The 26,720-nt window shown below is 47.4% G+C and overlaps 2 protein-coding genes across 2 annotated transcripts in view; one reads left to right on the forward strand and one right to left on the reverse strand.

Moving 5' to 3' along the window:
* LOC139910014 (protein NLRC3-like) overlaps positions 1-26,720 on the forward strand; it is a 305,613-nt gene that overhangs the window by 109,551 nt on the left and 169,342 nt on the right. The window lies entirely within an intron of this gene.
* hdac5 (histone deacetylase 5) overlaps positions 1-26,720 on the reverse strand; it is a 50,905-nt gene that overhangs the window by 7,315 nt on the left and 16,870 nt on the right. Inside the window, exons 3-7 of the mRNA XM_078284955.1 lie at positions 8,030-8,125; positions 6,628-6,875; positions 5,956-6,100; positions 5,540-5,639; positions 2,670-2,802 (exon numbers count right to left, since the gene is read on the reverse strand). Coding sequence (XP_078141081.1) covers positions 2,670-2,802; positions 5,540-5,639; positions 5,956-6,100; positions 6,628-6,875; positions 8,030-8,125 — 722 coding nt within the window. The remainder of the gene's footprint in view (positions 1-2,669; positions 2,803-5,539; positions 5,640-5,955; positions 6,101-6,627; positions 6,876-8,029; positions 8,126-26,720) is intronic.

The following is a 26,720-nucleotide window of genomic DNA, read 5'->3' on the forward strand; positions in this document are numbered from 1 at the left end:
GTGACTGGGTGTGTTAAGGTGACTGGGTGTGTTGAGGTGACTGGGTGTGTTAAGGTGACTGGTGTGTTGAGGTGACTGGGTGTGTTAAGGTGACTGGGTGTGTTGAGGTGACTGGGTGTGTTAAGGTGACTGGTGTGTTAAGGTGACTGGGTGTGTTGAGGTGACTGGGTGTGTTGAGGTGACTGGGTGTGTTAAGGTGACTGGGTGTGTTAAGGTGACTGGGTGTGTTGAAGGGACTGGTGTGTTGAGGTGACTGGGTGTGTTAAGGTGACTGTGTGTTAAGGTGACTGGGTGTGTTAAGGTGACTGGGTGTGTTGAGGTGACTGGTGTGTTAAGGTGACTGGTGTGTTAAGGTGACTGGGTGTGTTGAGGTGACTGGGTGTGTTTGAGGTGACTGGGTGTGTTAAGGTGACTGGGTGTGTTAAGGTGACTGGTGTGTTAAGGTGACTGGTGTGTTGAGGTGACTGGGTGTGTTAAGGTGACTGGTGTGTTGAGGTGACTGGGTGTGTTAAGGTGACTGGTGTGTTGAGGTGACTGGGTGTGTTAAGGTGACTGGGTGTGTTGAGGTGACTGATGTGTTGAGGTGACTGGGTGTGTTGAGGTGACTGGGTGTGTTGAGGTGACTGGTGTGTTGAGGTGACTGGGTGTGTTAAGGTGACTGGTGTGTTAAGGTGACTGGTGTGTTAAGGTGACTGGTGTGTTGAGGTGACTGGTGTGTTGAGGTGACTGGGTGTGTTAAGGTGACTGGTGTGTTAAGGTGACTGGTGTGTTAAGGTGACTGGTGTGTTGAGGTGACTGGTGTGTTAAGGTGACTGGTGTGTTGAGGTGACTGGTGTGTTGAGGTGACTGGTGTGTTAAGGTGACTGGTGTGTTAGGTGACTGGTGTGTTAAGGTCACTGGGTGTTGGGTTGAGGTGACTGGTGTGTTGAGGTGACTGGTGTGTTAAGGTGACTGGTGTGTTAAGGTCACTGGGTGTGTTGAGGTGACTGGTGTGTTGAGGTGACTGGTGTGTTAAGGTGACTGGTGTGTTAAGGTGACTGGTGTGTTAAGGTGACTGGGTGTGTTAAGGTGACTGGGTGTGTTAAGGTGACTGGTGTGTTAAGGTGACTGGTGTGTTAAGGTGACTGGGTGTGTTAAGGTGACTGGTGTGTTAAGGTGACTGGGTGTGTTAAGGTGACTGGGTGTGTTAAGGTGACTGGTGTGGATCAGCTCGGCTAATCTACACTACATGCTGCTGCACCGGCCAGTCGGCCGGCTGCTGCGTGGCTCACAGGATTTTAGGGTAACTTGAGTGATGATGAGGAAGGAGAGGCAGGAGGAAGGTGTTTACTGGGACCCAGCCGCTGATCCGGCTGCTGTTTTTTAAGGCGACCGTGACGATGAGGAGGGACGGGGAGGATGAGTGTTTTACGGCGGTGTTTTCTGCTGTTAGCGCTGTCAGGTGATCCCAGGTGGATCTGAAGCACATTAGCCCCAAGAGACGCCAGCTGGCCTTGACTTGACATTACTAGCGTCCAAAACACTTCTATCCAAACGATGCATTGTTGTGTTTGGTTTCCAAACGACTTTCCCCTTCCTCCAGGTCTGAGTATCATGTAGGAGTTTCCATCAAAGTCCCAGTAAAGCCTTTCGTTTTCCCAAAAAACTCAGCTTCCAGGAGCTGGGAGCTAAAGCTAACGCTAGCTATGTTACAAAACTAAAAAACAAGCAAAAGCATTTGCGAGGTGAAACGTGGAGATCAAGAGATCAAGACTGACCGATGAACATGACGGCGCTCCTGTTGCCTTTTGCTTGTCTGTTAGTCTGCAGCATCCGCTTTGCTGCAAACAACAAGTGTGTTGACGGTGTACAGCAGGCTTGGGCCATATCTACACTTTAATATTGCGATACTGCCACGCCAAAATATCGCGATATCTGATCCAATATCAGCCCAGTGTCACCGCTCCGTTTCTGTCCAACTGCGTTTAAGTTTCTCCAGACTGCCGTCGTTTAGAGTTCGAAGACAGATTCACCATCCCTCCTCAACATGAGAGCTGTGTGTGTGTGTGTGTGTGTGTGTGTGTGTTATCTCTAGGTTTAGGCTGCCTCCTCTCTGGTGAGTCAGACTGAGTCATCAGAGAAACACACACACACACACACACATACACACACACACACAGACAAACACACACACACACTCCACCTCCGCATAGACCTTCGTCAAACCACTTTTACATAGCAAGTGACAAATCAGACACACATCCTCTGTCTCTCTCTCTCTGTCTCTCTCTCTCTCTCTCTGTCTCTCTCTCTCTGTCTCTCTCTCTCTCTCTCTGTCTCTCTCTGTCTCTCTCTCTCTCTGTCTCTCTCTCTCTCTCTCTGTCTCTCTCTCTGTCTCTCTCTCTCTCTCTCTGTCTCTCTCTCTCTCTCTGTCTCTCTCTCTCTGTCTCTCTCTCTCTCTCTCTGTCTCTCTCTCTCTCTCTCTCTCTCTCTCTCTGTCTCTCTCTGTCTCTCTCTCTCTCTCTCTCTGTCTCTCTCTGTCTCTCTCTGTCTCTCTCTCTCTGTCTCTCTCTCTGTCTCTCTCTGTCTCTCTCTGTCTCTCTCTCTCTCTCTCTCTGTCTCTCTCTGTCTCTCTCTGTCTCTCTCTCTCTCTCTGTCTCTCTCTCTCTCTCTCTGTCTCTCTCTCTCACCTGTTTTGCGGAGGGGAAGTCGTCTTTGCCGTCGTAGTTGCCCAGCAGCGGGGGCAGTTTATATGAGGGGGGGGTTCCTGGGGTGTTGCTCTGTGGAGGAGAGCCCTGCTCCAGGGAGGTGTGGTGCGCTCCCCTGCAACACACACACACACACACACACACACACACACACACACACACAACAAGGACACAGTGAGTTAGTTGTTAGATCTCATCAATTTGTGATGTTCAATTATTATATTATGTTATTTAGTGATGAAGTGTTGTAATTTACTGTTTTGGTGAACCCACTTTCCCTCAACCTGCCTCGTCTACTTCTACTGCAGTTAATGATTTACTACATATCCCAGAATGCCTTTCAACAACCTCCAGAGAAGGGGCAGGAACTGGTTTTATGTGCAGGTGAATATAGCGATAGCGATGGTAAAAGCAACAGTGAGAGTTTTTCCCGTCTAGAAAAAGCTCTACTCTACTCCTCAAACCAGAACCTGTCTCTCTGCTGCAGTGCATTCTGGTCTCTCTCCTGCTCCTGTGGTGGAGAAACTGGTCTCTCTCCTGCTCCTGTGGTGGAGAAACTGGTCTCTCTCCTCTTCTACGATGGATTTCTCCCTGTATGATTGTTGAACGTCTCTCGGTGCAAAATGGCGGCTCTAGAAAGAAGCCCTCGCTCTTTGATTCTGAGGGACTGACACCAAAACCTGACGTTTACCGCTGATGTTTTACATCCTGAAACATTTTCTCATATCAAACTCCACCGGAGCTGCTGGAAACATCTGGAGGTGACGTCACCTCGTCTACGATTGGCCGGTTATCCACCAAGAAGAGAAACACAACAAACTACCTCAGCTGAAGAGTCAACACAAGCTTTACCTCCACCTGCCCAGCTTCACCTCCGCCTCCCCAGCTTCACCTCCACCTCCCCAGCTTTACCTCCACCTCCCCAGCTTCACCTCCGCCTCCCCAGCTTTACCTCCACCTCCCCAGCTTTACCTCCGCCTCCCCAGCTTCACCTCCGCCTCCCCAGCTTTACCTCCGCCTCCCCAGCTTCACCTCCACCTCCCCAGCTTTACCTCCACCTCCCCAGCCTCCACCTGGTACAGTCTATGCAGTCGAGCCACGGTGGCTCTTAAAGTGGATACAGACAACTTTTCAACTTTCCCCCCGTTGTCCCCCCCTAGTGTTTCTAAGTGGTATTGATGTTTGCGGCGCTGTCGCAAAGACAACCGGATCGCTTTCCGTTCGAGCCGAGCTCCGTGCGACAGAACAAACCATCTGTCTGCTCATCAACTCCTTGATCATAACACAATATAGTAACTTTCACCACTGCTCATTTTAGAAAGGCCACTGCAAGGAAACCTGTTCTTTGTTTAGATTATCAAACGGACAATGAATCATTTGTTTGTTTCTGGCTGCTAGTGTTAGCTAGCGTAGCTAGCGTTAGCAACATGGCTAATGTTGCTAACGCTAGCTACGCGTTAGAAACAAACATAGATGTTTGTTTCTGGCTGGTCCTGGCTTCCTTGTAGCTCCTGGTTCGTTTTCTGGCTGCTAGCGGTAGCGTTAGCAACATGGCTAACGCTACCGCTACCGATAGCTACCGGGGAAAACCTATCCTATTCCTCTTTTGGTTGCGCAATGGATGACACACTTCCTTTGTGCCGTAAATCGAACCTTCATTCTCCCGGGAGATCGTGCCCGGTGGCAGACAGAGTTTCATAGTGAAAGCGAGGCTTATAGGGAACCAATCTAAACGCTGATGGTGTCATTATTCTACAGCCATTACACTCTGCAATCAACATTCTCCCATGGGGGATTTGCATGGCGCCCTGCTGGACCTTCAGCAGCTGCTGGGTCAGCAGGGAGCTGCTGGAGCAGAGCCATGACCGCCAAACATAACTTTATTACCATTTGTCGCAATTAATGGTTTTATCTTGTGGCTAAAGTGTTCCTGACTGAAATCCATATTAATTGGGTCAAACTCGTGCCGAGTCTCCTGCCAAGTGTCGACACACAAAATACACACAAGCAGCTGCATTGACACCACCGCAAACGCTTAATTCCAACTCCCACTGACACGGCATTGTACTGAAACAGGGGCGAGCCGAATTAGCATCCGAGCTACGAAAGCCGGTCATGTGACCTGACCCGGCCGGCCTGGCAGCTCTGGATCTGGAACTGAGTCTGATCACAGTAGTACTGCCCGACGCAGAGAGGAAGACAGATTTTACTACTGAAAACAGGTGGCATTCCCCTTTAAGACATTTTATTCAGTTATCTTTCCCTCTTATCCAGATAGACTTGGAAAGTGTGGGGGTCAGTCTAGGGTCAGTCTAGGGTCAGTCTGGGGTCAGTGTAGGGTCAGTCTGGGGTCAGTGTAGGGTCAGTCTGGGGTCAGTCATGGGGTCAGTGTAGGGTCAGTCTGGGGTCAGTCATGGGGTCAGTGTAGGGTCAGTCTGGGTTCAGTGTAGGGTCAGTCTGGGGTCAGTGTAGGGTCAGTCTGGGGTCAGTGTAGGGTCAGTCTGGGGTCAGTCTGCGGTCAGTGTAGGGTCAGTCTGGGGTCAGTCTGGGGTCAGTGTGGGGTCAGTGTAGGGCCAGTCTGGGGTCAGTGTTGGGTCAGTGTGGGGTCAGTCTGGGGTCAGTGTGGGGTCAGTGTAGGGTCAGTGTGGGGTCAGTGTAGGGTCAGTCTAGGGTCAGTGTGGGGTCAGTCTGGGGTCAGTGTAGGGTCAGTCTGGGGTCAGTGTAGGGTCAGTCTGGGGTCAGTGTAGGGTCAGTGTAGGGTCAGTCTGGGGTCAGTGTAGGGTCAGTGTAGGGTCAGTCTGGGGTCAGTGTGGGGTCAGTGTAGGGTCAGTGTAGGCTCTCTCTGTCCTCACCAGCACTTCGGGAAGGAATGGTTCAGTCCGCTGCCAGGCTCCTTCTTACTGAGGAGGAACTCCTGCAGCTTCAGCTTCACCTCCGTACTGGCAATGGCACCTTCCAAAACACAACACACACACAATAGTAGAAAGTAATACTACTTAGTACTTAAATGTAGAAGCAGTAGTAGAAGTAATACTAGTAGTGATACCACAACTATACATCTAAACTACTCTCTCTGCTTTTCTCCTTGTTCCTCAGCAGCAGCAGTAGTAGTAGTAGCAACAGAGGTAGCAGTGGTAGTAGTAGTAGTAGTAGTACTTGTTGTAGTAATAGTAGTAGTAGTAGTAGTATTAGTATTACTATTAGCACTAGCAGTATTAGTAGTAGTAGTAGTAGTAGTATTAATAGTAGTCGTAGCAGTATATCATACTCTCTTTGCCTTTCTCCTTGTTCCTCAGCAGCAGCAGCTGTTGCTCCAGTCGTTGTTTCTCCTGCTCTTCATGTCTTTGTTGCTCCAGTTTCCTCTTCTGTTCCAACTCCTGCTGCCGCTTCGCTGCCAACAGCTCCTGTTGTTGCTGAGTACACACACACACACACACACACACACACACACACACACACACACACACACACACACACCAAAACTTCATTGACTGACAAATAAAACAACTGAATTACTACCTAACGAATGGGCTAACTGACTAGCTGACTAACTGACTAACTCGTCCGACCTGCAGGTGTTCTTGTAGCTGGAATTCGTGCTGTCTGGTTAGGACTTCATGTTGTTTCTGACTAACCAACTAGCTAACTAACTAACCAACTAGCTAACTAACTAACCAACTAGCTGACTAACTAACCAACTAGCTAACTAACTAACCAACTAGCTAACTAACTAACCAACTAGCTAACTAACTAGCTAGCTAACAAACTCATCCTACCTTCAGGTGCTCCTGCAGCTGGACTTTGTGTTGTCTTGTTGGCACTTTGTGTTGTTTCTGACTAACTAACTAGCTAACTAACTAACCAACTAGCTAACTAATTAGCTAGCTAACTAATTAACTAATAAGCTAACTAATGAACTAGCTAGCTAACTAACTGGTACCTTCAGGTGCTCCTGCAGCTGGACTTCGTGCTGTCTCGTTAGCACTTCATGTTGTTTCTGGAACTCTGCGAACAGCAGTTGTTTCTGGAGTTCCTGCTGCTGTTTGAGCAGCAGTAGTTCCTGCTGGAGCTGCTGCTCTCTCAGGGTGGGGTCCACCGCCCCTGTGCCCCCAGACAGAGACCCCAGCCTGGGCTCCGTTCGCAGGTCCACTGGGCCTCCTCCTCCTGGACCTCCTCCTGGTCCCCCACCTGGGAAAGAAGCAGAGGAGAGGAGGTCAACTTCTCCTTCCTACTGGCTGCTTTGCTGATGTTCTTCTGTTAGTGTTTTTTTCTTTCCTCCTTTTAAAGGAAGAGTTTTTTCTTTAGAAGGCTGTCTGTTCAAACCACCTGTAAGTATCGACATGTATCTTGTTTTCATCCTCTAATTCCATGTGGTATGTCTGCAAAAAATGATGAAAGTAGTTTGAATGCACAGGTATGACCTGGACAGGAAACTAAATTTCTCCTCTATCAGCAACAGTAGCTTGTGCATCCCAAAATTCACCAGCCACTTCCTTTATTTTACCAGCCCAATAGATGTTTACAATAGAACAAGACTCCAAATTATGGTTGGTTACCTGCCAAAGTGGCTGCTGGAGCAGACTAACACCAATCGACCCACAGAGGCTACAGGCTGTCTGTGATCAGATTTTGTCCCAGGGAGCCATATGGGAATTTAGTTGTTGTTGATTTAGTATTGAACTGTAGGACTGTCTACACTGTTCTGGGGAGATAACAGCGGTGAGAGTGAAACTTATTATACTCTTATACTTTGTCTTATTTGGATAATTTCTAGTGAATTAAATTCCTCATTTTGCTGGGAACTCCCTCAAGGAACCCTGGACCATCCTAAAGGACTCAGGAAACCCCCTTAGGGAACCCTGGAACCCCCCCCCAAAGAACACTGGAACCCCATAAATGACACCTAAAGGACTCCCGGTACCACCACAAGGAACCTGTGACACCACTCAAAGACCCCTGGAACCTGCTCAAAGACACTCAAACGTCATAAAGGACCACTGGGGCCCCCTCAAACAGCACTGGAACCCCTTCAGGTACCCATGAAACCCCCTCAAGGACCCCTGGATCCTCCTAAAGGACCCCTGGATCCTCCTAAAGGACCACTGGAACCCCCTCAAGGAGCCCTGGAACTCCATAAAGGACCACTGGAACCCCCTCAAAGACCCCTGGAACCCCCTCAAGGAACCCTGGAACCCCCTCAAAGACCCCTGGAACCCCCTAAAAGACCACTGGAACCCCCTCAAGGAACCCTGGAACCCCCTCAAAGACCACTGGAACCCCCTCAAAGAACCCTGGATCCTCCTAAAGGACACCTGGAAGACTGCTCAGTGTACTCCACTCACCACCTCCTCCTCCTCCTCCTCCTCCTCGTCCCTGCTCGCTCCCTGCTCCTACAGGGCTCTGCATGCCTGATGGGAGGCTGCTCTTCACCTCCACTACTGCGAGAGAGAGAGAGAGAGAGAGAGAGAGAGAGAGAGAAAAGAGCAATTGATTCGTCTGGACAGTGTAGTCATGGAGACAGCAGACTGATAACTGTTACATAATTCAGTGCACACACAGAGTTATTCATTCATATCAACGTCAGTGCGAGAAATGCAGTAAAACAATAATCAATGAGCACGTTTACATGGACTGCAATATTCCGATATTAACCCGATTAAGACAATACTCTGAATAAGACACTGCCATGTTAACAGCATTTTCTGATTACCTTAACCCGAATAAGGTCATAGTCGGAGTAAGCAACAGTCGAATTAAGACATGTGGAGTATTCCGATCTTAGTCACATTATTGAAGTGCGTTGCAGACATGTAAACACCTTAATCGCACTGTCACGTCCTATCAGAGATTTTGCAGCATTTTACGTACGGCGATCCAACTGCTTGACGACGCACGCTCCGGCTTCCAGCGAGTGTTGTGCAACTTGTTTACAGAAGAAAAGATGACTGCCACCGGTAAAAAGAAGTCCCAACATTTTGTCCCGACCACGGCAGCAACATGACAGGAAGGGTTTCAGGTTAAATTCTGGAGGGAAACTCGGACGCAGGACGTAGACAGACCTAGCGTAATTATCATTGGAGAAGCCTAAGGTTGTTAATAACAGCATGGCTGCTATCAATACAGAGGGAGAGACGGGATCAAGTGGGAAAGAAAGAAAGAAAGAAAGAAAGAAAGAAAGAAAGAAAGAAAGAAAGAAAGAAAGAGAAAAAAGAAAGAAAGGAGAAAAATGAACCGAGACAAGACTAAGAAGAAGAGCAGTGCATTATTAAGACTTTGAAAACAGACTTTGATTCGGGTTCTCACATTTATTTTTCAATTATATTCCAAAACTTTCCCATAACTTCACAGCAGGTTTTCATGACTGTGCGGCTGCAGTGTGATGTAGAACCTTTACAAGTCCTGAGACTTCGAACATCCACTCACTTTTGTCGCATTTTTCCAAATTACTGCTGTATTTTTTAGTTTCAACTTTAATACATTCTAACTTACTAGTCCGTACCCGGGGATGCGCGCGCCGCAACTACGTGCAGACTTGCCAAAAATGTTTCATAAACAGCGTAAGTTTGGGAAAATGGAAAAATCAGCTCCGTCAGTCCCTGCCTCTGCCAACGCTCAATGCCCATGTGCAGTTTCAGATTGATTGGCCGACCTGTTGAGGAGCAAAATAGATGCGGACAGACGGACGGACAGAGTTTTCCTCATTCTATAGTAGGATTATATATATTATTAGAACTTATTATCATTATTTGGAGATTTCACAACTTCTCCAAAGGTTTAAAGTTGTTTTACAATTTTCCGAAATATTTCCGGTCCTGGAAAACAAATTTTCAAATTCCAAAACTTTTCCAGGATTTTTATGACAGTGAAACCCTGCAGTCATCGAACCAGGCTCTGTGTGTGTGTGTGTGTGTGTGTGTGTGTGTGTGTTGGGGAGGAGTGGGGGGGTAGAGTATCCATCTATAAGCTACTATGTAGACTCAGCAGCACTCACATCGGAAGCTCCTAATCAGCTTAGCTGCTCCAATCAGCTTACACTGATCACTGGACAAGGTGTGTGTGTGTGTGTGTGTGTGTGTGTGTGAGCAGTCTGACGTCAGTTTCTTTAGGTCGGTAGCATAAAGAGCCAGCAGGTTAACACACTACCTAGAGAGAGAGAGAGAGAGAGAGAGAGAGAGAGAGAGAGAGAGAGAGAGAGAGAGAGAGAGAGAGAGAGGGAGAGTCAGCTGACCCCAGCTGACCCCTGCTATTGGATCAGTCTACTTCCTGGAAGACACCGCTCCATCTGTTGCGACATCAGGCTGCTTCCCGTCTGCTGGCCAGAGGAAATCAAATTAGGACTCTCCTAGTCTGACCTTTGACCTTTCTGTGTGTTTGATGCTGCCAGCTCCTGCCTGGGAATCGAACCGCCCACTTCCCAGTGGAGCTCGGCTCTGATTGGTTGCCTCCCATCCCAGGCCACACCCACAATCCTTGGTCCTCAAATCTCAGCCAATCCGCTTCTGCGTCCCACGTGAGTGCTAAGCCAATCAAGCATCAACTTACCCCCATCAGCCCTGTCCTGGATTGTGATTGGTTGTTGGAGTAAAGACTCCTGACCTCTGACCCTGACGCAGGAGGAGAGGTTTATCTGTGCTGAGCTACAGTGTCGAGGATATCTCTCTTTCTGTTCATTCCTGTTAGCATTCCTCATGCAAATCAATGGTTACAGCTAGCTGCAAGCTAATCCATCCCTTCATTATCTTACTTACAAGACAGAGACTTTGTATCTGTTGGTAACTGCGTATCTGAGCGAACAGAAATGGCATGTGGAGTTCCCCAGGGGTCGATCCTCGGGCCTCTTCTGTTCACTCTCTACATGCTGCCACTAGCTCAAATTATGCAAAACAACAGCATTTCCTATCATAATTACACAGACGGAACTCAGATCTACAGTTTTATCAACAGATGACTACGGTCCAATAGACTAAATACGTGTATTGAACAAATCAATGACTGGATGTGCCACAATTTTCTGCAACTAAATAAAGATAAAACTGAAATAATTGTTTTTGGTGTTAAAGAGGAGAGACTTAAAGTCACGGCTCACCTTGAATCCCTCTCACTGGAGACTAAAACCCAAGTCAGAAGTCTTGGTGTAGTTATGGACTCTGACCTAAACTTCAACAGCCACATCAAGACAATTACAAAATCTGCCTACTATCACCTTAAAAATACCGAAAGAATTAAAGAATTCACGTCCAAGCAGGACCTTGAAGAACTTGTTCATGCATTTATTTTTAGTAGGCTTGACTGCTGTAACAGTGTCTTTACAGTCTCTCTAAAAAAGCTCTGAGAGAACTGCAGCTCATCCAGAATGCTGCTGCCAGGGTTCAGACCAGGACTAAGAACATGGACCACATCAGACCAGGACTAAGAACATGGACCACATCAGACCAGGACTAAGAACATGGACCACATCAGACCAGGACTAAGAACATGGACCACATCAGACCAGGACTGAGAACATGGACCACATCAGACCAGGACTAAGAACATGGACCACATCAGACCAGGACTAAGAACATGAACCACATCAGACCAAGACTAAGAACATGGACCACATCAGACCAGGACTAAGAACATGGACCACATCAGACCAGGACTAAGAACATGGACCACATCAGACCAGGACTAAGAACATGGACCACATCAGACCAGGACTAAGAACATGGACCACATCAGACCAGGACTGAGAACATGGACCACATCAGACCAGGACTAAGAACATGGACCACATCAGACCAGGACTAAGAACATGAACCACATCAGACCAAGACTAAGAACATGGACCACATCAGACCAGGACTGAGAACATGGACCACATCAGACCAGGACTGAGAACATGGACCACATCAGACCAGGACTAAGAACATGGACCACATCAGACCAAGACTAAGAACATGAACCACATCAGACCAGGACTAAGAACATGGACCACATCAGACCAGGACTAAGAACATGGACCACATCAGACCAGGACTAAGAACATGGACCACATCAGACCAGGACTAAGAACATGGACCACATCAGACCAGGACTAAGAACATGGACCACATCAGACCAGGACTAAGAACATGGACCACATCAGACCAGGACTAAGAACATGGACCACATCACTCCAGTGCTGAGATCACTGCACTGGCTTCCTGTGTGCCAAAGAATTGAGTTTAAAATTCTGTGAAATGTGTTAGTCCATATAACACACAGGGAGCAGTGTTGTGCAAGTTCACACTTCACAAGAGCGAGCTCAAAGTTCAGTTCACACAGATTAAAATGAACTAGTTCACGTTCATAGTTCACAATTTTGAATTTTGAACTAAGTTCACAGTCCCAAAAAATGAACTAGTTCACGTTCATTTCTTCCGTTTTTTTTAAATGTGCTGCTCCGAACCTCCTCCTACCCATCCATCCATCCATCCATCCATCCATCCATCCATCCATCCATCCATCCATCCATCCATCCATCCATCCATCCATCCATCCATCCATCCATCCATCCATCCATCCATCCATCCATCCATCCATCCATCCATCCATCCATCCATCCATCCATCCATCCCAGCCCCCATCACTGCCACTGCCCACTTCCCAAACTAAATGAATTACTGTATACTACTATAGAATCACAGAGATTACTTTTAAAAGCCAAGAAAAACCAATGTGAGTATATGTTTTACCACTTAAACAATGTGTCATATTATGCAGAAAGTGAAAAAAAGAGGTGCAGTAAAGGTATACTGTAGATGCAATGGAAATGTTATTTAGCCTGCATGAACCAAATTATGCAGAAGTTCAAAAACATAAAATAGATTCATATGCTTCCAAGCGAGCCGGTACAGGCTGCAGCACCGGCTTCATTACAGCCGCTAGCTGAAAGATGTGCGATGATTTCAGTTCTGCAGAGCACACATACAGATGATTTCAGTTCTGCAGAGCACACATAAAGATGATTTCAGTTCTGCAGAGCACACATAAAGATGATTTCAGTTCTGCAGAGCACACATAAAGATGATTTCAGTTCTGCAGAGCACACATAAAGATGATTTCAGTTCTGCAGAGCACACATAAAGAGTATTCAGAGTACTTCAGCAGTACGGTAGCTGCGTCTGAATCGCCAGTTGCACCAGCCATGCCGGGTGCCGTAAAACACAGCGCGGGAGCGTCGTTAACTCTCGCGGGAGTTAACGACGCTCACGTTCACGTTCATTAGTTGCAAACGGATACGTTCAAATCACCGTTCACCAAAAACATGAGCTTGGTAGCAGCCTTCTCCAAAACAACTGAAGTCAATGGGGACCAAACACTCACACTGTGAATAGAAAGACCTGTACACCGTTATGTGTTGCAAATCAGTCAGCTGTAGTTAAGATTTGCACTAAATGATGGTGTAAATATACTGCAGGTGTTTCTGGAGCTCTGAAGAACCGGTCCCCACTGACTTCAGTTGTTTTGGAGAAGGCTGCTGTGGAGTCCCTGTGTGTTATATGGACAAACTCCACCTGTGTTTCAACTGGCATGAGGGGGAGTAGATGATGACCGCATTTTCATTTTTGGGTGAACTATTCCTTAAGAGTTACAGAGTTTTAGGAGGAGTTTTACTTTAGGACCATAGAGGACTGTGTGTGTGTGTGTGTGTGTGTGTGTGTGTGTGTGTGTGTGTGTGTGTGTTAGAGAGGTGGGAGGTCCTTGGACCATAGCTTGAAGAACAACCATTAGTAACACACACACACACACACACACACGCGTGTCTCACGTCGCAGTCTCAGGTCTGGTTAGGGTTAGTTTAGTTAGTCCAGTTTAACAGACAGAGTGGCTGCTGGGAGAAAAAGTTGGTTAAAAGCTCCGGTACAGAGAACTAGACAAGGCTGTGTGTGTGTGTGTGTGTGTGTGTGTGTGTGTGTGTGTGTGTAGCCACTCACGTCTAAATTACCTAAACAAACATTCTGGCATTTCACAGTGACGCACGGGTCTCCCTCCACTACAACACACACACAGTGTCCCTGTGTGTGTGTGTGTGTGTGTGTGTGTGTGTGTGTGTAACAGTCCATTTGGCCAGAGAGCAGCATTCCACAGCAGCCAGTGTCTGACGTCAATCTGTAGACATTTATAGTCTGGTAAACACACACACACACACACACACACACGCACACACACACACACACACACTAACCTACAGTCTGTCAGAAAGGCGGGGCTGGAGCAACTTTTCAGCCAATTATATCTCTCCTAAACGGACTACAGCTCACTGCCATTACAGACAGTAATTCACACACCAGGATATGTGTGTGTGTGTGTGTGTGTGTGTGTGTGTGTGTGTGTGTGTGTGTGTGTGTGTGTGAGCGGGGGATGAAACGACTGAACCAAACTGAAAGATCAAGCTGTAAACGAATGAAACTCCTTCAGTCTTAGTTGATTCTCATCAGTCTGTCCAACTGCTGCCATCACACACACACACACACACACACACACACACACACACACACACACACACACACACACACACACACACACACACACACACACACACACACAGGCGAGAGTCAAGTCCGTAAAATACAGCTACGTTCGTTTTTCTGTGGTAAATGGACTCTATGAACCAGAATTCCCTTACAACACCCTTACATTTACATGAATTCACCCCTTAATTCATGCAAAACCTCCTTAAAATGAGTTAAGGGAGTTATTAATGGAGGAGACCCCATCAAAACCTCCTTAAACTCCCCTTAATGTTCGACTCCTTACTTTCTAATTTAATGTAAAATTCAGCGAGACAGGAACTTCCCATTAATAACTCATTAATAACCTGTAAACCTGCACAAAAGACATGAAAAATCCCTTATAAACCCATGATAATTCATGTTTATGTAATGAGAAGTTAAGGAGGTTTCAGGGATAAAGTTAAGGGGTTTGGCTTGAGTTCAACATGTGACTGAAATGTGACGTTTTTGGAGTTTTTCTTTCACTCAAAAGACTTTTTCCTTTTGCTCGCCACATTTCAAAAAGAAAAATCCAGACTTTCTACTCGCTGCTTTTTGAAAGCAGAAGCATCAACTGATCTGTCTTCCATCCAGGAAGCAGCTGATCCACAGACACGTGTGATTGGCTGCTTGTTCAGCAAAGAGACACCAGAAAGGAGCGAAAGAGAGAGAGGGAGAGAGAGAGAGTGACAGGTAGAGAGACAGAGAGAGACAGAGAGAGAGAGAGAGAGAGAGACAGAGAGAGAGAGAGAGAGAGTGGGAGAGAGAGAGAGAGAGAGACAGAGAGGGAGAGAGAGAATGACAGGTAGAGAGAGAGAGAGAGAGAGACAGAGAGAGAGAGAGACAGAAAGGAGCGAAAGAGAGAGAGAGAGAGAGAGAGAGAGAGAGAGACAGAGAGAGAGAGAGAGTGACAGAGTGGTAGAGAGAGAGAGACAGGTAGAGAGAGAGAGAGAGAGAGAGAGACAGGTAAAGAGAGAGAGAGAGACACAGCGAGAGAGACAGAGAGAGAGAGACAGAGTGGTAGAGAGAGAGAGACAGGTAGAGAGAGAGAGAGAGAGAGAATGACAGGTAAAGAGAGAGAGAGAGAGAGAGAGAGAGAGAGAGAGAGAGAGAGAGAGAGAGTCACACTGCAGCTGACAGACTAGTTCAGTTATGATATTTTGTCTCCAGACTTAATCAACATTATTTTAGGATTTTTTTAGTGCGATCATCTCACTGCACTGGCAGATCTTTTTTTTCCCCAGCAGAATGTAACTTGTTTCAGGACATTTTCTTGGTAAAAGTGAAATTGTCTTGGAGAAAGTTTCTTGTTTCCAGATTTTCTTCATTGTTTCATGATGATTTCTTGACAGAAATCACATTGGCACGAATCAAGTGAAATTTACTGAAAGCAGCAGATTATCTGCCAGAGCAGAGAGAGAATTTGACTCAAAATATCATGAAATAATCTGATAGGTCTGGAGACAAGAGAGGATCCCTGTTTTGCAGTGTAGACTTCAAGTAAATTTAACACCGTGTCCTTCTATACTTTGACTTGAGTAAAGGATTTGAAAGCGTAGAGTATTTTTACTTTGACTTGAGTGAGGAACTCAGCAGCTAACGAGCCCTGAGCATTAACGAATATTAACTTCACCTTCCGGTTTCTCCCGGCTGTAATCACATTAGGGCTGTCCCGAATCCCGAATCCCATTTCTGTGTCTTCGAAGCTTCAGTGAGAATTACCAGCGAATAGGAAAGCCCTGTGTTCCACGGACTTTTCTGGCAAATATACATCGACGTGGGCGGAGATAATCGGCGTTTTCCGGACGTGTTTGGACCCTGTGTGCGGGCGCACGGAGATTCCCGGTGAGTGTTCAGAGATATCTGGTGATTTGCGACAGTATACGGGAGTGAGCTGACATTTAAGTGTTATGGGGACAGGGCCTTCTCTATCGCTGCCCCAAAACTGTGGAACTCTCTTCCTCCCACCGTCCGATTCTCCCCCAGTACTGAGATCTTCAAGAGTCATCTTAAAACACACTTCTACTCACTAGCTTTTAACTGTGCCTAACTCCACTTAACCAGCTCAGGTATTTCTCCTGGAGTCTCTGTAGGTCTGTGTGACCATGTGCCTTCACTATTTATTATTATTATCATTATTTATCATTCACTCTGATCTTTTCTCCTCTTCTGTTGTGTTTGTCTCCTTCTTTTGTTTTGTTTTCCTCTGTGTGTTGTAAAGCACTTTGGATCAACTGTGTTGTGTGTAAAGTGCTATATAAATAAAGTTGAATTGAATTGAAAATTGAATTTAACGAGGCGTGTACAGTGACAGAAATCTCCGGTACACAAAAGCTGTGGGTTCCCGGGGAATTACGGACGCGTGGCGGCCCGAATATCTCCTGGCACGTCCAGACACGTCCGGATACAGAGCGTCTCCGTACGCGTGTACAGGATGGAAACGGAACTTTTCATCCAATGAATTAAAAAAAAAAAACCCCCGCAGTATTGGAATACTGATCTGGACGTGTGCACAGCGCCGACAGTGTCGCAGGGAGGACGCTGTGTCCCGCCGCCCGCCGCTCTGTCCCGCCGCCCTGTCCCGCCGCCCTGTCCCGCCGCCCTGTCCCGCCGCCCGCCGCCCTGTCCCGCCGCCCTGTCCCGCCGCCCGCCGCCCTGTCCCGCCGCCCGCCGCCCTGTCCCGCCGCCCTGTCCCGCCGCCCGCCGCCCTGTCCCGCCGCCCTGTCCCGCCGCCCGCCGCCCTGTCCCGCCGCCCTGTCCCGCCGCCCTGTCCCGCCGCCCGCCGCCCTGTCCCTCTGCCCGCCCGCTCTGTCCCTCTGCCCGCCCGCTCTGTCCCGCCGCCCGCCGCTCTGTCCCGGTGACACGGCTGCCTACGGTCTGAACGCCGTCGCCGTGCGTCTCCGTTTGGGTTTTCACACCAACAAGACTCTGCGCCAGAGCGGCGGTTCTCAACGTGGGGTCCGGGGGCCCACCGGGGGTCCTGGAAGGGGCTGTTAAACTTCAGCATTACTTTACTCACAAGTTAACACAAGTGGAGAATGTAGGAGCGTGAATCGGTTTCTCTGTTATCTCTCCTCCTGCAACACAGACGGTCAGGGAGTCCTGGACTAAATCGTCCGGCAATAAAAATATTCTCAGATTTGGGTCCGAGAGACAAAATAATCTGACGGTCTAATCTGGTGATTCTGCTTCATTCTGTATAGTTTTGTTTTCCTTCTCTGTTGTTTTCACATGTGTTTTGGAGCTGATGGAGGTCTTGGTTTTCTTTAATGTCTCTCTCTCTCTCTCTCTCTCTCTCTCTCTCTCTGTCTCTATCTCTCGCTCTCTCTGTTTCTCTATCTCTCTCTCTCTCTCTCTGTTTCTCTATCTTTCGCTCTCTCTCTCTCTCTCTCTCTGTGTGTCTCTCTCTCTCTCTGTTTCTCTATCTCTCGCTCTCCCTCTCTCTCTGTGTCTCTCTCTCTGTGTCTCTATCTCTCTCTCTCTCTGTGTCTCTCTCTCTCTCTCTCTCTCTCTCTCTCTTTCTCTGTCTCTCTCCACATTGCTGCTGCTGGGAGGTATTTCTGGAAACCAATATTCATCTTTTCTTTTCTTCTTTCTCTCTCTCATTCTCTCTGCGTTGCTAAAAGAAAATAGGCACCATGACGTCAGCTCTGCAAAACACTCTAAAAAAAGACAGGAGAGAGAGAGAGAGAGAGAGAGAGAGAGAGAGAAACAGAGAGAGAGAGAGAGAGAGAGAGAGAGAGTTGGAGGTAAAAATAGTATAATGGCTGTGTGTACTTCAGACAAATTAGAAGCTGGGAGAGAGAGAGAGGAGTCAGATGTGTGGCGTTGCCATGGAGACGGAGGGCTGGGTCAGTAGTATTATGGGCTGGCAGGCTGCAGGTCAGCGTCAGTGGATTGTTGTCTGTTAACAGGCTGAAAGTTACAGACGGTGGAGAGTAACTAAATCCATTTACTGGCTCTTTACTGAGTATTTCCACCCTGAGACTTTCTACTTCTCCTCCTCTGCATCTATCTTCCGGCTGAGTCTGTAGTTCCTCTGCAGAATAAGATGTGACATCAGAACGTACGATGAGCTCATGTTGCGTTGTTAGAGTTTAAACTCCAACAGTATCTGGAGCAGTGAGACGACAACGTTAAAATACTTCTGACAGGTTCATGCTGCGATCATTTAACTCTTTTACTTTGATGCTTCAGTTCATTTACTGATAATACTTCTAGACTTTACTGAAGGGAACTTTAAATGAAGGACTTTTACTTTTAATGAAGTATTTTTACTTTATGGTATTAATGTTTTCACTGCAGTAAAGGATTTGAGGACTTTTACACTTTTAACTAATTAATAATCCTGAAGTCAATACAACTACAACTGTGCTGCAATTATGTAGTTTCTCTGTTTTCTACAACTGTGATAGAATAGAACAGAATAGAATAGAATAGAAAACAGAGAGAAAGACATAGTGAGAGACAGCTGCAGAAATAACTGAATGTGACTGTTATTCCAACCTTTAAAAAGAAATGTCTTGTGATTCATATGATAAATTAGTTTTAATTAATTAAAAGTAACTGAAGCATATTACAGTGCTGTTTTTCAGGTTTTCATCTTCTGAATAGTTATCCAGATAATATCGTGTATCAAGATAATTTTAACCTGAAGAAGAATAGTTATGAGTTAGATACCGTATTTCCTCTAATAGTGGCCTGTAGTCAATTAAAAGCCGGGTCTCCGATAATGGCCGGTCGACACGAACAAATAAAGGCCGGCCTCAAATACAGGCCGGGGGAAAAAACAAAGGAAAAAACAACGGTGGATACCGGTAAACTCCCGCTGCCTGTTATATAATGTAACTGTAGCTTGTAGTAACGTACAAGTGCCACAAGATGGCAGTAGCTCTGTCCCCATTCACGTTAGCAGAGGGCTAACCGGAAGTTAGCAGAGGGCTAACAGGAAGTTAGCCCGCTCGGCCGGCGGAAGTCTCTGGAGCATGTTGTCGTCGATTACCGTAATTATCGTAATCCATTGTAGTAACAAAAAAACGGCTACCTAACGAACCCCAACAGAAGCAGATCAGAAAACAAGGAGGCTTCGTACTAAAATATGAGCAAATATACTTATCAAACAGAGGGAATTAGAAATAAAGGCCTGTCTCTAATATAAGCCTGCTTCCAATAAAGGCCTGGTACCCTCTGCTGTTGAGGTAAATAAAGGCCCGGGACAATATTAGAGGAAATGCCGTAGTTAACAGACAAATATTAGTTACAAACAAATGACATGTCAACATCATGTTCTGATCCCCTGAACCTGAATAAAGTCATAGTCAGTCAGCAGAGTCTCATTAACATATGTGCAGTATTCTGATGTCAGTCTCATTCAGACTGGAAACACCTGAATCCAACCAGGACTCTATGGACCAGGACTCTCTGGACCAGGACTCTATGGACCAGGAGTCTATGGACCAGCACTCTATGGACCAGGACTCTATGGACCAGGACTCTATGGACCAGGACTCTATGGACCAGGAGTCTATGGACCAGCACTCTATGGACCAGGACTCTATGGACCAGGACTCTATGGACCAGGAGTCTATGGACCAGGAGACTATGGACCAGGACTCTATGGACCAGCACTCTCTATGGCCCAGGACTCTATGGACCAGCACTCTCTATGGCCCAGGACTCTATGGACCAGGACTCTATGGACCAGCACTCTATGGACCAGGACTCTATGGACCAGGACTCTATGGACCAGGACTCTCTGGACCAGGCTCTCTATGGACCAGGACTCTCTATGGACCAGGACTCTATGGACCAGGAGTCTATGGACCAGGACTCTATGGACCAGGACTCTCTATGGACCAGGACTCTCTCTGGACCAGGACTCTATGGACCAGGACTATCTGGACCAGGACTCTCTGGACCAGGACTCTCTGGACCAGGACTCTCTGGACCAGGACTCTATGGACCAGCACTCTCTATGGACCAGGACTCTATGGACCAGCACTCTCTATGGCCCAGGACTCTATGGACCAGCACTCTCTATGGCCCAGGACTCTATGGACCAGCACTCTATGGACCAGGACTCTATGGACCAGGACTCTATGGACCAGGACTCTCTGGACCAGGCTCTCTATGGACCAGGACTCTCTATGGACCAGGACTCTATGGACCAGGAGTCTATGGACCAGGACTCTATGGACCAGGACTCTCTATGGACCAGGACTCTCTCTGGACCAGGACTCTATGGACCAGGACTATCTGGACCAGGACTCTCTGGACCAGGACTCTCTGGACCAGGACTCTATGGACCAGTACTCTCTGGACCAGGACTCTCTGGACCAGGACTCTCCTCTGCCTCCAGAGGCTGAACTGGTTTCAGAGGAGAAACAGACTGACAGCAGGAAACAGAAGAGAGGCTGAAACTGAGCATGCTCAGGATTTATCATGAAAGTGTGAAACTGTCCGAGTCTCCGGTGGTCCTCCTCGGTCCTGCTGACCGGACTTTGCTCCGCAGCTGGAGACAGGAACATGAATAGAACAGTTCTATAAGGAACACATGGAGACAGGAACATGAATAGAACAGTTCTATAAGGAACACATGGAGACAGGAACATGAATAGAACAGTTCTATAAGGAACACGTGGAGACAGGAACATGAATAGAACAGTTCTATAAGGAACACGTGGAGACAGGAACATGAATAGAACAGTTCTATAAGGAACACATGGAGACAGGAACATGAATAGAACAGTTCTATAAGGAACACATGGAGACAGGAACATGAATAGAACAGTTCTATAAGGAACACATGGAGACAGGAACATGAATAGAACAGTTCTATAAGGAACACATGGAGACAGGAACATGAATAGAACAGTTCTATAAGGAACACATGGAGACAGGAACATGAATAGAACAGTTCTATAAGGAACACATGGAGACACATTCTTCTGAGTATCGTCTTATTTAGAATAAGGACAATAGTCAAATTATTGCTATCCATGTAAACAGAGTCAGTGACAAACACACACACACACACACACACACACACACACCAACACACACACACACACACACACACACACACACACTCTGACGTGGGTTAGCAGGCGAGTGACGCTCACAGCCAACAATAGAAGCCAAAAAGCAGCTTAGAGTTAACATGCATCCTGCTGGGAAACAACCAACCACCTGCAGAGGTCAGAGGTCAGGTCAGGAAGAGCACACTGTCACCAAAAGGTCACAGGTTCAATCCCTGCAGCAGCTGTGCCCTGCAGCAGTGTGTGTCCATTAGCAGCCGTAAAAATCGCTATATGATCGTACACCATTAGAGTCCCATATTCTCACTGTCCAGAGTTTTATTTTGTGTCTTTCTGTCCATTCAAAGCTGTGTGTGTGGTGTCATGAACCAAAAACACTCTCAATCCATTTCTCCACGTTCATTTTCCAGCATCTCTCTGAGCCTTACCAAGAACAGGCCGTTTCTGTCTCCGTGTCTTTAAGGCTCATTAATATTCACGACCCCTCCGTTCCGATTGGCTAACCGTTTCGAGAGTGAAACGTGAGACGCCGCGGCCCGGCGGCTACAGGTAGGGAAAACTCTCCGGTAATAAACAATGACAAAAAAAAAAAACACTTTGTTAGTCTATTATTTCTTACAGAAATGATAATGAGCGAACCTTTGTGACGCCACAAAGTTACGGAAGTCCAAACGGCTCGTTTAGAGGCTCGCTTTTCTAATATGGATTGTGTGGATTTAGTTTTGATACTTTCACCATGTTTAGATACACATCCAACTCCTTTATCATCACAGAGGAGAGGGAGTCCTGCTTTACACCATGTGGACCTTTAACTCTGCAGCACTAATCCAAACCTACATCACTGACTTTTATTCTACTAAGAGCACCAACCAAAAACCAAACGTTCTGCATAGCAACAAAGAGAGAGACTGAGGCAGCAGTTCACCACCAAGCTTTCCACAAAGTGTCATGGTGCTGCGTGAATCCGTTCAGAAGTTACATTACTTTTTATGAGAAGCCCCGCCCACTGCCACGCCCCCCTTTGGCCAATCAGTGTGAAAATGTAATCAGACCCATGACCAAACTTTCCACAAAGTTTCATGCAAATGCGTTCATAACTTTTTTAGATATCCTGCTAACAGACAGACACACGGAATGGGGCGAAAATATAAACCCCGTAAATAGATTCTAGAGGGGCAGAGAAGTTTCAAAAAGAGGACCGAAAAGTTACCAAAAGACTCCAAAATCTTTCCATACAGCCCCCAAAATTTTAAAAAGGTTCTAGATAGCCCTTTGGCTTAACTTGAAGCCAAAAAAGGGTTCCTCTGGAATTACAGCCACAGAACCCAACACCCAACACAACCCTCACCTGTTTTCACCTATTTACAATTATTGCTAAACGTTTTATTTTCTTGGTTCCATCATCATAAGTTTCCTCCGACCGGATTTCGGTGTTCCACTGGTTCAGACTGAAAGGTTTAATAAACATAAAGAAAGAGATTCACTTCAAAACAATTCAGCAGCAGGACTAGTTTTTTATATATAGTCAGAATCTGCTTTGTCGGCGTTCCTTTATGTGCTAGAAGTGATTTTCAGACTGTTCCTCCAGACAACGGCAGTGAATGGAGAGAGAAAAAAACACAATTCTCCAGTCTGCTCTACCGGAGCAACAGATCACAGAATCACTGATTTGGGGGTTTTATCATGGAGGAAGAGACACGACCCAAGACTCTACCAGAGCTACACAGCTTTAAGGACTGTGTGTTTTTTTTTTACATGCCCCCCCCCCCCCCCCCCCCCCCCACACACACATACACACTCGCCCTCGTCTCCTTCTCCACAGATGACTCACCGGCGGTGGGCATGGCGGTGCCGGAGCCCCTGCTGCTGCTCAGGAGCTCCAGAGGCTGGTGGCTGTCTGTGTTGGCGGAGGAGAAACAGGACTCAGTCTCGTAGATGGTCTGCAACATGGCGCACAACCCTGACACCGTGGGATGCAATAGCATGCCAAGACCAGAGGGGGCGCTCTGACTGTCCCAGGAAACACCGGTCAGTTCCTCAGCATGACTCGGTTCAGGACTCGGTTCGGGACTGAAGGTGCCGAGCGCAGGGGAAGAACAGGGGAACAGAAGAAAAATATCCCGTCAAAAATATTTGATCATGGATTGCTTGTATTGGAATCAATTTGACTGATTGACTGATTAGCTTGTCCTTCAGCTTTTTAAATGTATTCCAAAAAATTCACACAAGCTCCAACTTTTCAGAGCGTTTTGAAACTTCCAAATGTCCTCTGTGCTTCTACTGTGCAGTTTGTCTTTAAATTGATTGATTGATCAAAAATTCCATTGAAAACTTTTGCTTCAGAAACCTCCTCTGTGCTTTTATTGTGAAATCCGGCGGACAGGTTTGATGTGCAGGAAGCCTTCGCATTTGAGTTTTCCTGAAGCTCCTGCCGGATGGCGCGGGAATCTGAAGCTTGTCGAGAGCGCCGTCATTGGCTGCTCAGCCTCGGGTCAACGACGCTTCCACTTCTTCAACGGTGCTGCTCAGCCGCGGGAAGCGGGAACCCCGCGTTCTCCGAGGCTTGAAGAACGATTGGCGCTCTGAGGTCGAAGCATGACTTAACAGTTTGTCTGCCAAACAAGGTGAAAGGAAGGGGGGTGAAGCCGGAGGCTCCCTTACAGAATCAAACTTATGGAGTAAGAGGCTTTAGACAATGAATGGAAATCCCAATTCACTCCCTGAACCAGCAGCCACCAGACCAATCCTGTGAATGTGAGTCAGTGTCTGCTCAGTCAGGTACCGGCCGGTTCTTCTCCTGTTCTGCTGTAAACATCCGGTCGGCTGCTGAGACAGTGAAAGTGTCTGGTAGCTCTGGTTAGTTTTGGGACGTAGCAGCCGCTGTGTCCGGCGGAGGAAGAAAAGTTAGTAGCGCTCCGAGTCTCCGTCCAGAGCCGACGCGCCGGACGTCAGGGAGACGCTCGACGCTCCGGGTCTCCTTCGACGAACCGTCCGTCTCCGAAGGCCGGGAAGCGAACGGAGGGATTAAAAAGCCGCTTCAAGAACGGACGAGGATCTGCAGCCCTGTCGCCGCTAACGACCGAGCGGGACGCCGAGACGAGACGGCGAAATCCCCCGCTGCCCCGGTGCATCAAAGGATCCTCATGCAGATCTCCTCCTGGCCGAAGAGAGGGAGAGGAGAGGAGAGGAGGAGGAGGAGGAGGAGGAGGAGAGGCGAGGACGTAAATAGCTTTGGGAGAACGCTCCCCGAGGTTCCATGCTTCCAAAATTAGAACCGAGTGCTGAGAGAACAGCAGAGAGAGAGAGATGGAGGGAGGGAGAGAGAGAGAGAGAGAGAGAGAGAGAGCCCGGTGTAAGCGACAATAAAAAAAAAGGAGTGGATGTGAAGAGCAGCGGTCGTCCCTCTGATTTTGAATCCACCCAGCAAATGAACGAACAAACGAGCGAGTGAGCGAGCACACGCTGTCCTCTTCCGCGATCCCTCGCTCTAAATGCGCGCACACACACACACACACACACACACACACACACACACACACACACACACACACACACACACAGTAGCTTGCTACAGAGTCAAGCTTTGCGGAGCGAACAGAAACAGCTGCTGGTCAGACGGCTAATATCCTCTGTCTGAGAGAGAGAGAGAGAGAGAGAGAGAGAGATTGGTGTGTGTGTGTGTGTGTGACGCTCTTTGAGCTAGTGAATGAATGCCGAGACAGAGAAGAGAGAGGGAGGAGGGAGAGAGAGAGAGAGAGAGAGAGAGAGGGAGAGGCTGAAAGTAGATCACTGGGTGGCAAGGAAGACAGACGAAGAGAGAAAAGAGAGAGAGAACAGAAAGAGTTATCATTCCCAGTCAACAACAGAGATAAAAGATGAATGAATGCCGAGACAGAGAAGAGAGGGAGGAGAGAGAAAGAACACTGAATAGAAAAAACAAGCACACTCCTCCTTCAACGTCCTGCCTCCTTCCTCCTCATTCATCCCTTCTGTTCGTTTCGCCCTTTTCTGACTTTCATTTAGATGCTTCCTTTGATTGACAGGGCTGATTAAAAGGGAGGGGGTGGGGGCAGGGGGGCGGGGGGGGCTGGGATTCAAACCGACAACCGCACAAGTACATGGAGTCTGAGAAGAGGATAAATCAGAGAAGAAGAGGAGAGAAGAGGAGAAGAGAGGAGCAAAGAGAAGCATTTACTAACACAGGACATGGGGTGGAGGGTGGGAGGGGGGAGGGGAGGGGGGGGGGGTTGCAGCTGAAAATAGCCTGCTGGAGAGGAGGAGGAGCTACAGCTAAAAATAGACAGAGAGAGAGAGAGAGAGAGAGAGAGAGAGAGAACAAACACACTCCAAGGAGAGAGGGAGGGGGAGAGAGAGAGAGAGAGAGAGAGAGAGAGAGAGAGAGAGAGAGAGAGAGCCTTGTTCATGCAAATAGCAGTAAGCCTATTGCATGGTGTTCTTAGAGCAGGGAGGGGGGCCGTGTGTGTGTGTGTGTGTGTGTGTGTGTGTGTTAGCGCAGCGCCCCCGGTGGAGGTTTCCTGCGCCTGCAGCGGCTCAGCAGCAGACTGGCAGCTCTGTTCTCCTGTTCTCTGACTTCCTGCTTTCACTGCTGCGCTGCCGCTTCCCACACGTCACCTGTCAATCACACTGTGTGGGCGGAGCTCGGGTTTACCTGCGGATGCAGTTTGGAGTTTCTCTTCCCTCTGTCTGTTCAGCCATGGTGGCTATCGCTGCTCATGCTAACTACCCAGTTCTTCTTCTTCTGTTGATTCCAAACAAACCAGGAAACGTAAAACGCATCACTTCCTGTGCGGCAGAGAAAGGAAAGAGCTTCCAGACTCCGGCTGTTTAACAATGTTTTCCTTCCTGTTTTCTATTTTGTTTTATTTCTTCTAAATGACATAAAAAAAATTGAATTTCTAGGCTATTAATAATAATAACAATTATTATAAGAATATTATTATTATTATTATTATTATCAATAGCCTACAAATTAGATTTTATTATTGAAGTACTGGAGGAAACATCAGACATTCCTGCTGTTCCAAGAGAACCCCGTTGAAATAAAAAGACACATTTTTACTACAAATATGATTAGGAGGCGATATTCGGAAAATAATCACGATACGCGATATTATCAAATATCGGGCGAAGCCTAATTTATATTCAATTTGACCATTTTCAGACCCAAAGGTTTCCCAGAGCGCACCGCTGCCTCTGAAGCACGATGCCGACCACGGGCCTGACGACTCGGCCGCCGGCTCGCTCCGCACGCCGCCCGCAGCCTGCTGTGATGTCACACGACTGTCGCGCCGTGTGACTGGACAGTTTGTTCAAGTTCAAGTTTCAAGGACATATCGGTGTGATGTCACGACAAAGAACTCGCCGGGTTCTTTTTTAAAATGCTTACAAATTCATTCATTTTTTTATACAAATCAACCTTCTGTTTTTATTTTATTTTATGTTATTTTATATAGCCATAC

This window comes from Centroberyx gerrardi, chromosome 7 (genome assembly GCF_048128805.1).
Source record: "Centroberyx gerrardi isolate f3 chromosome 7, fCenGer3.hap1.cur.20231027, whole genome shotgun sequence".
Lineage (NCBI taxonomy): Eukaryota > Metazoa > Chordata > Actinopteri > Beryciformes > Berycidae > Centroberyx > Centroberyx gerrardi.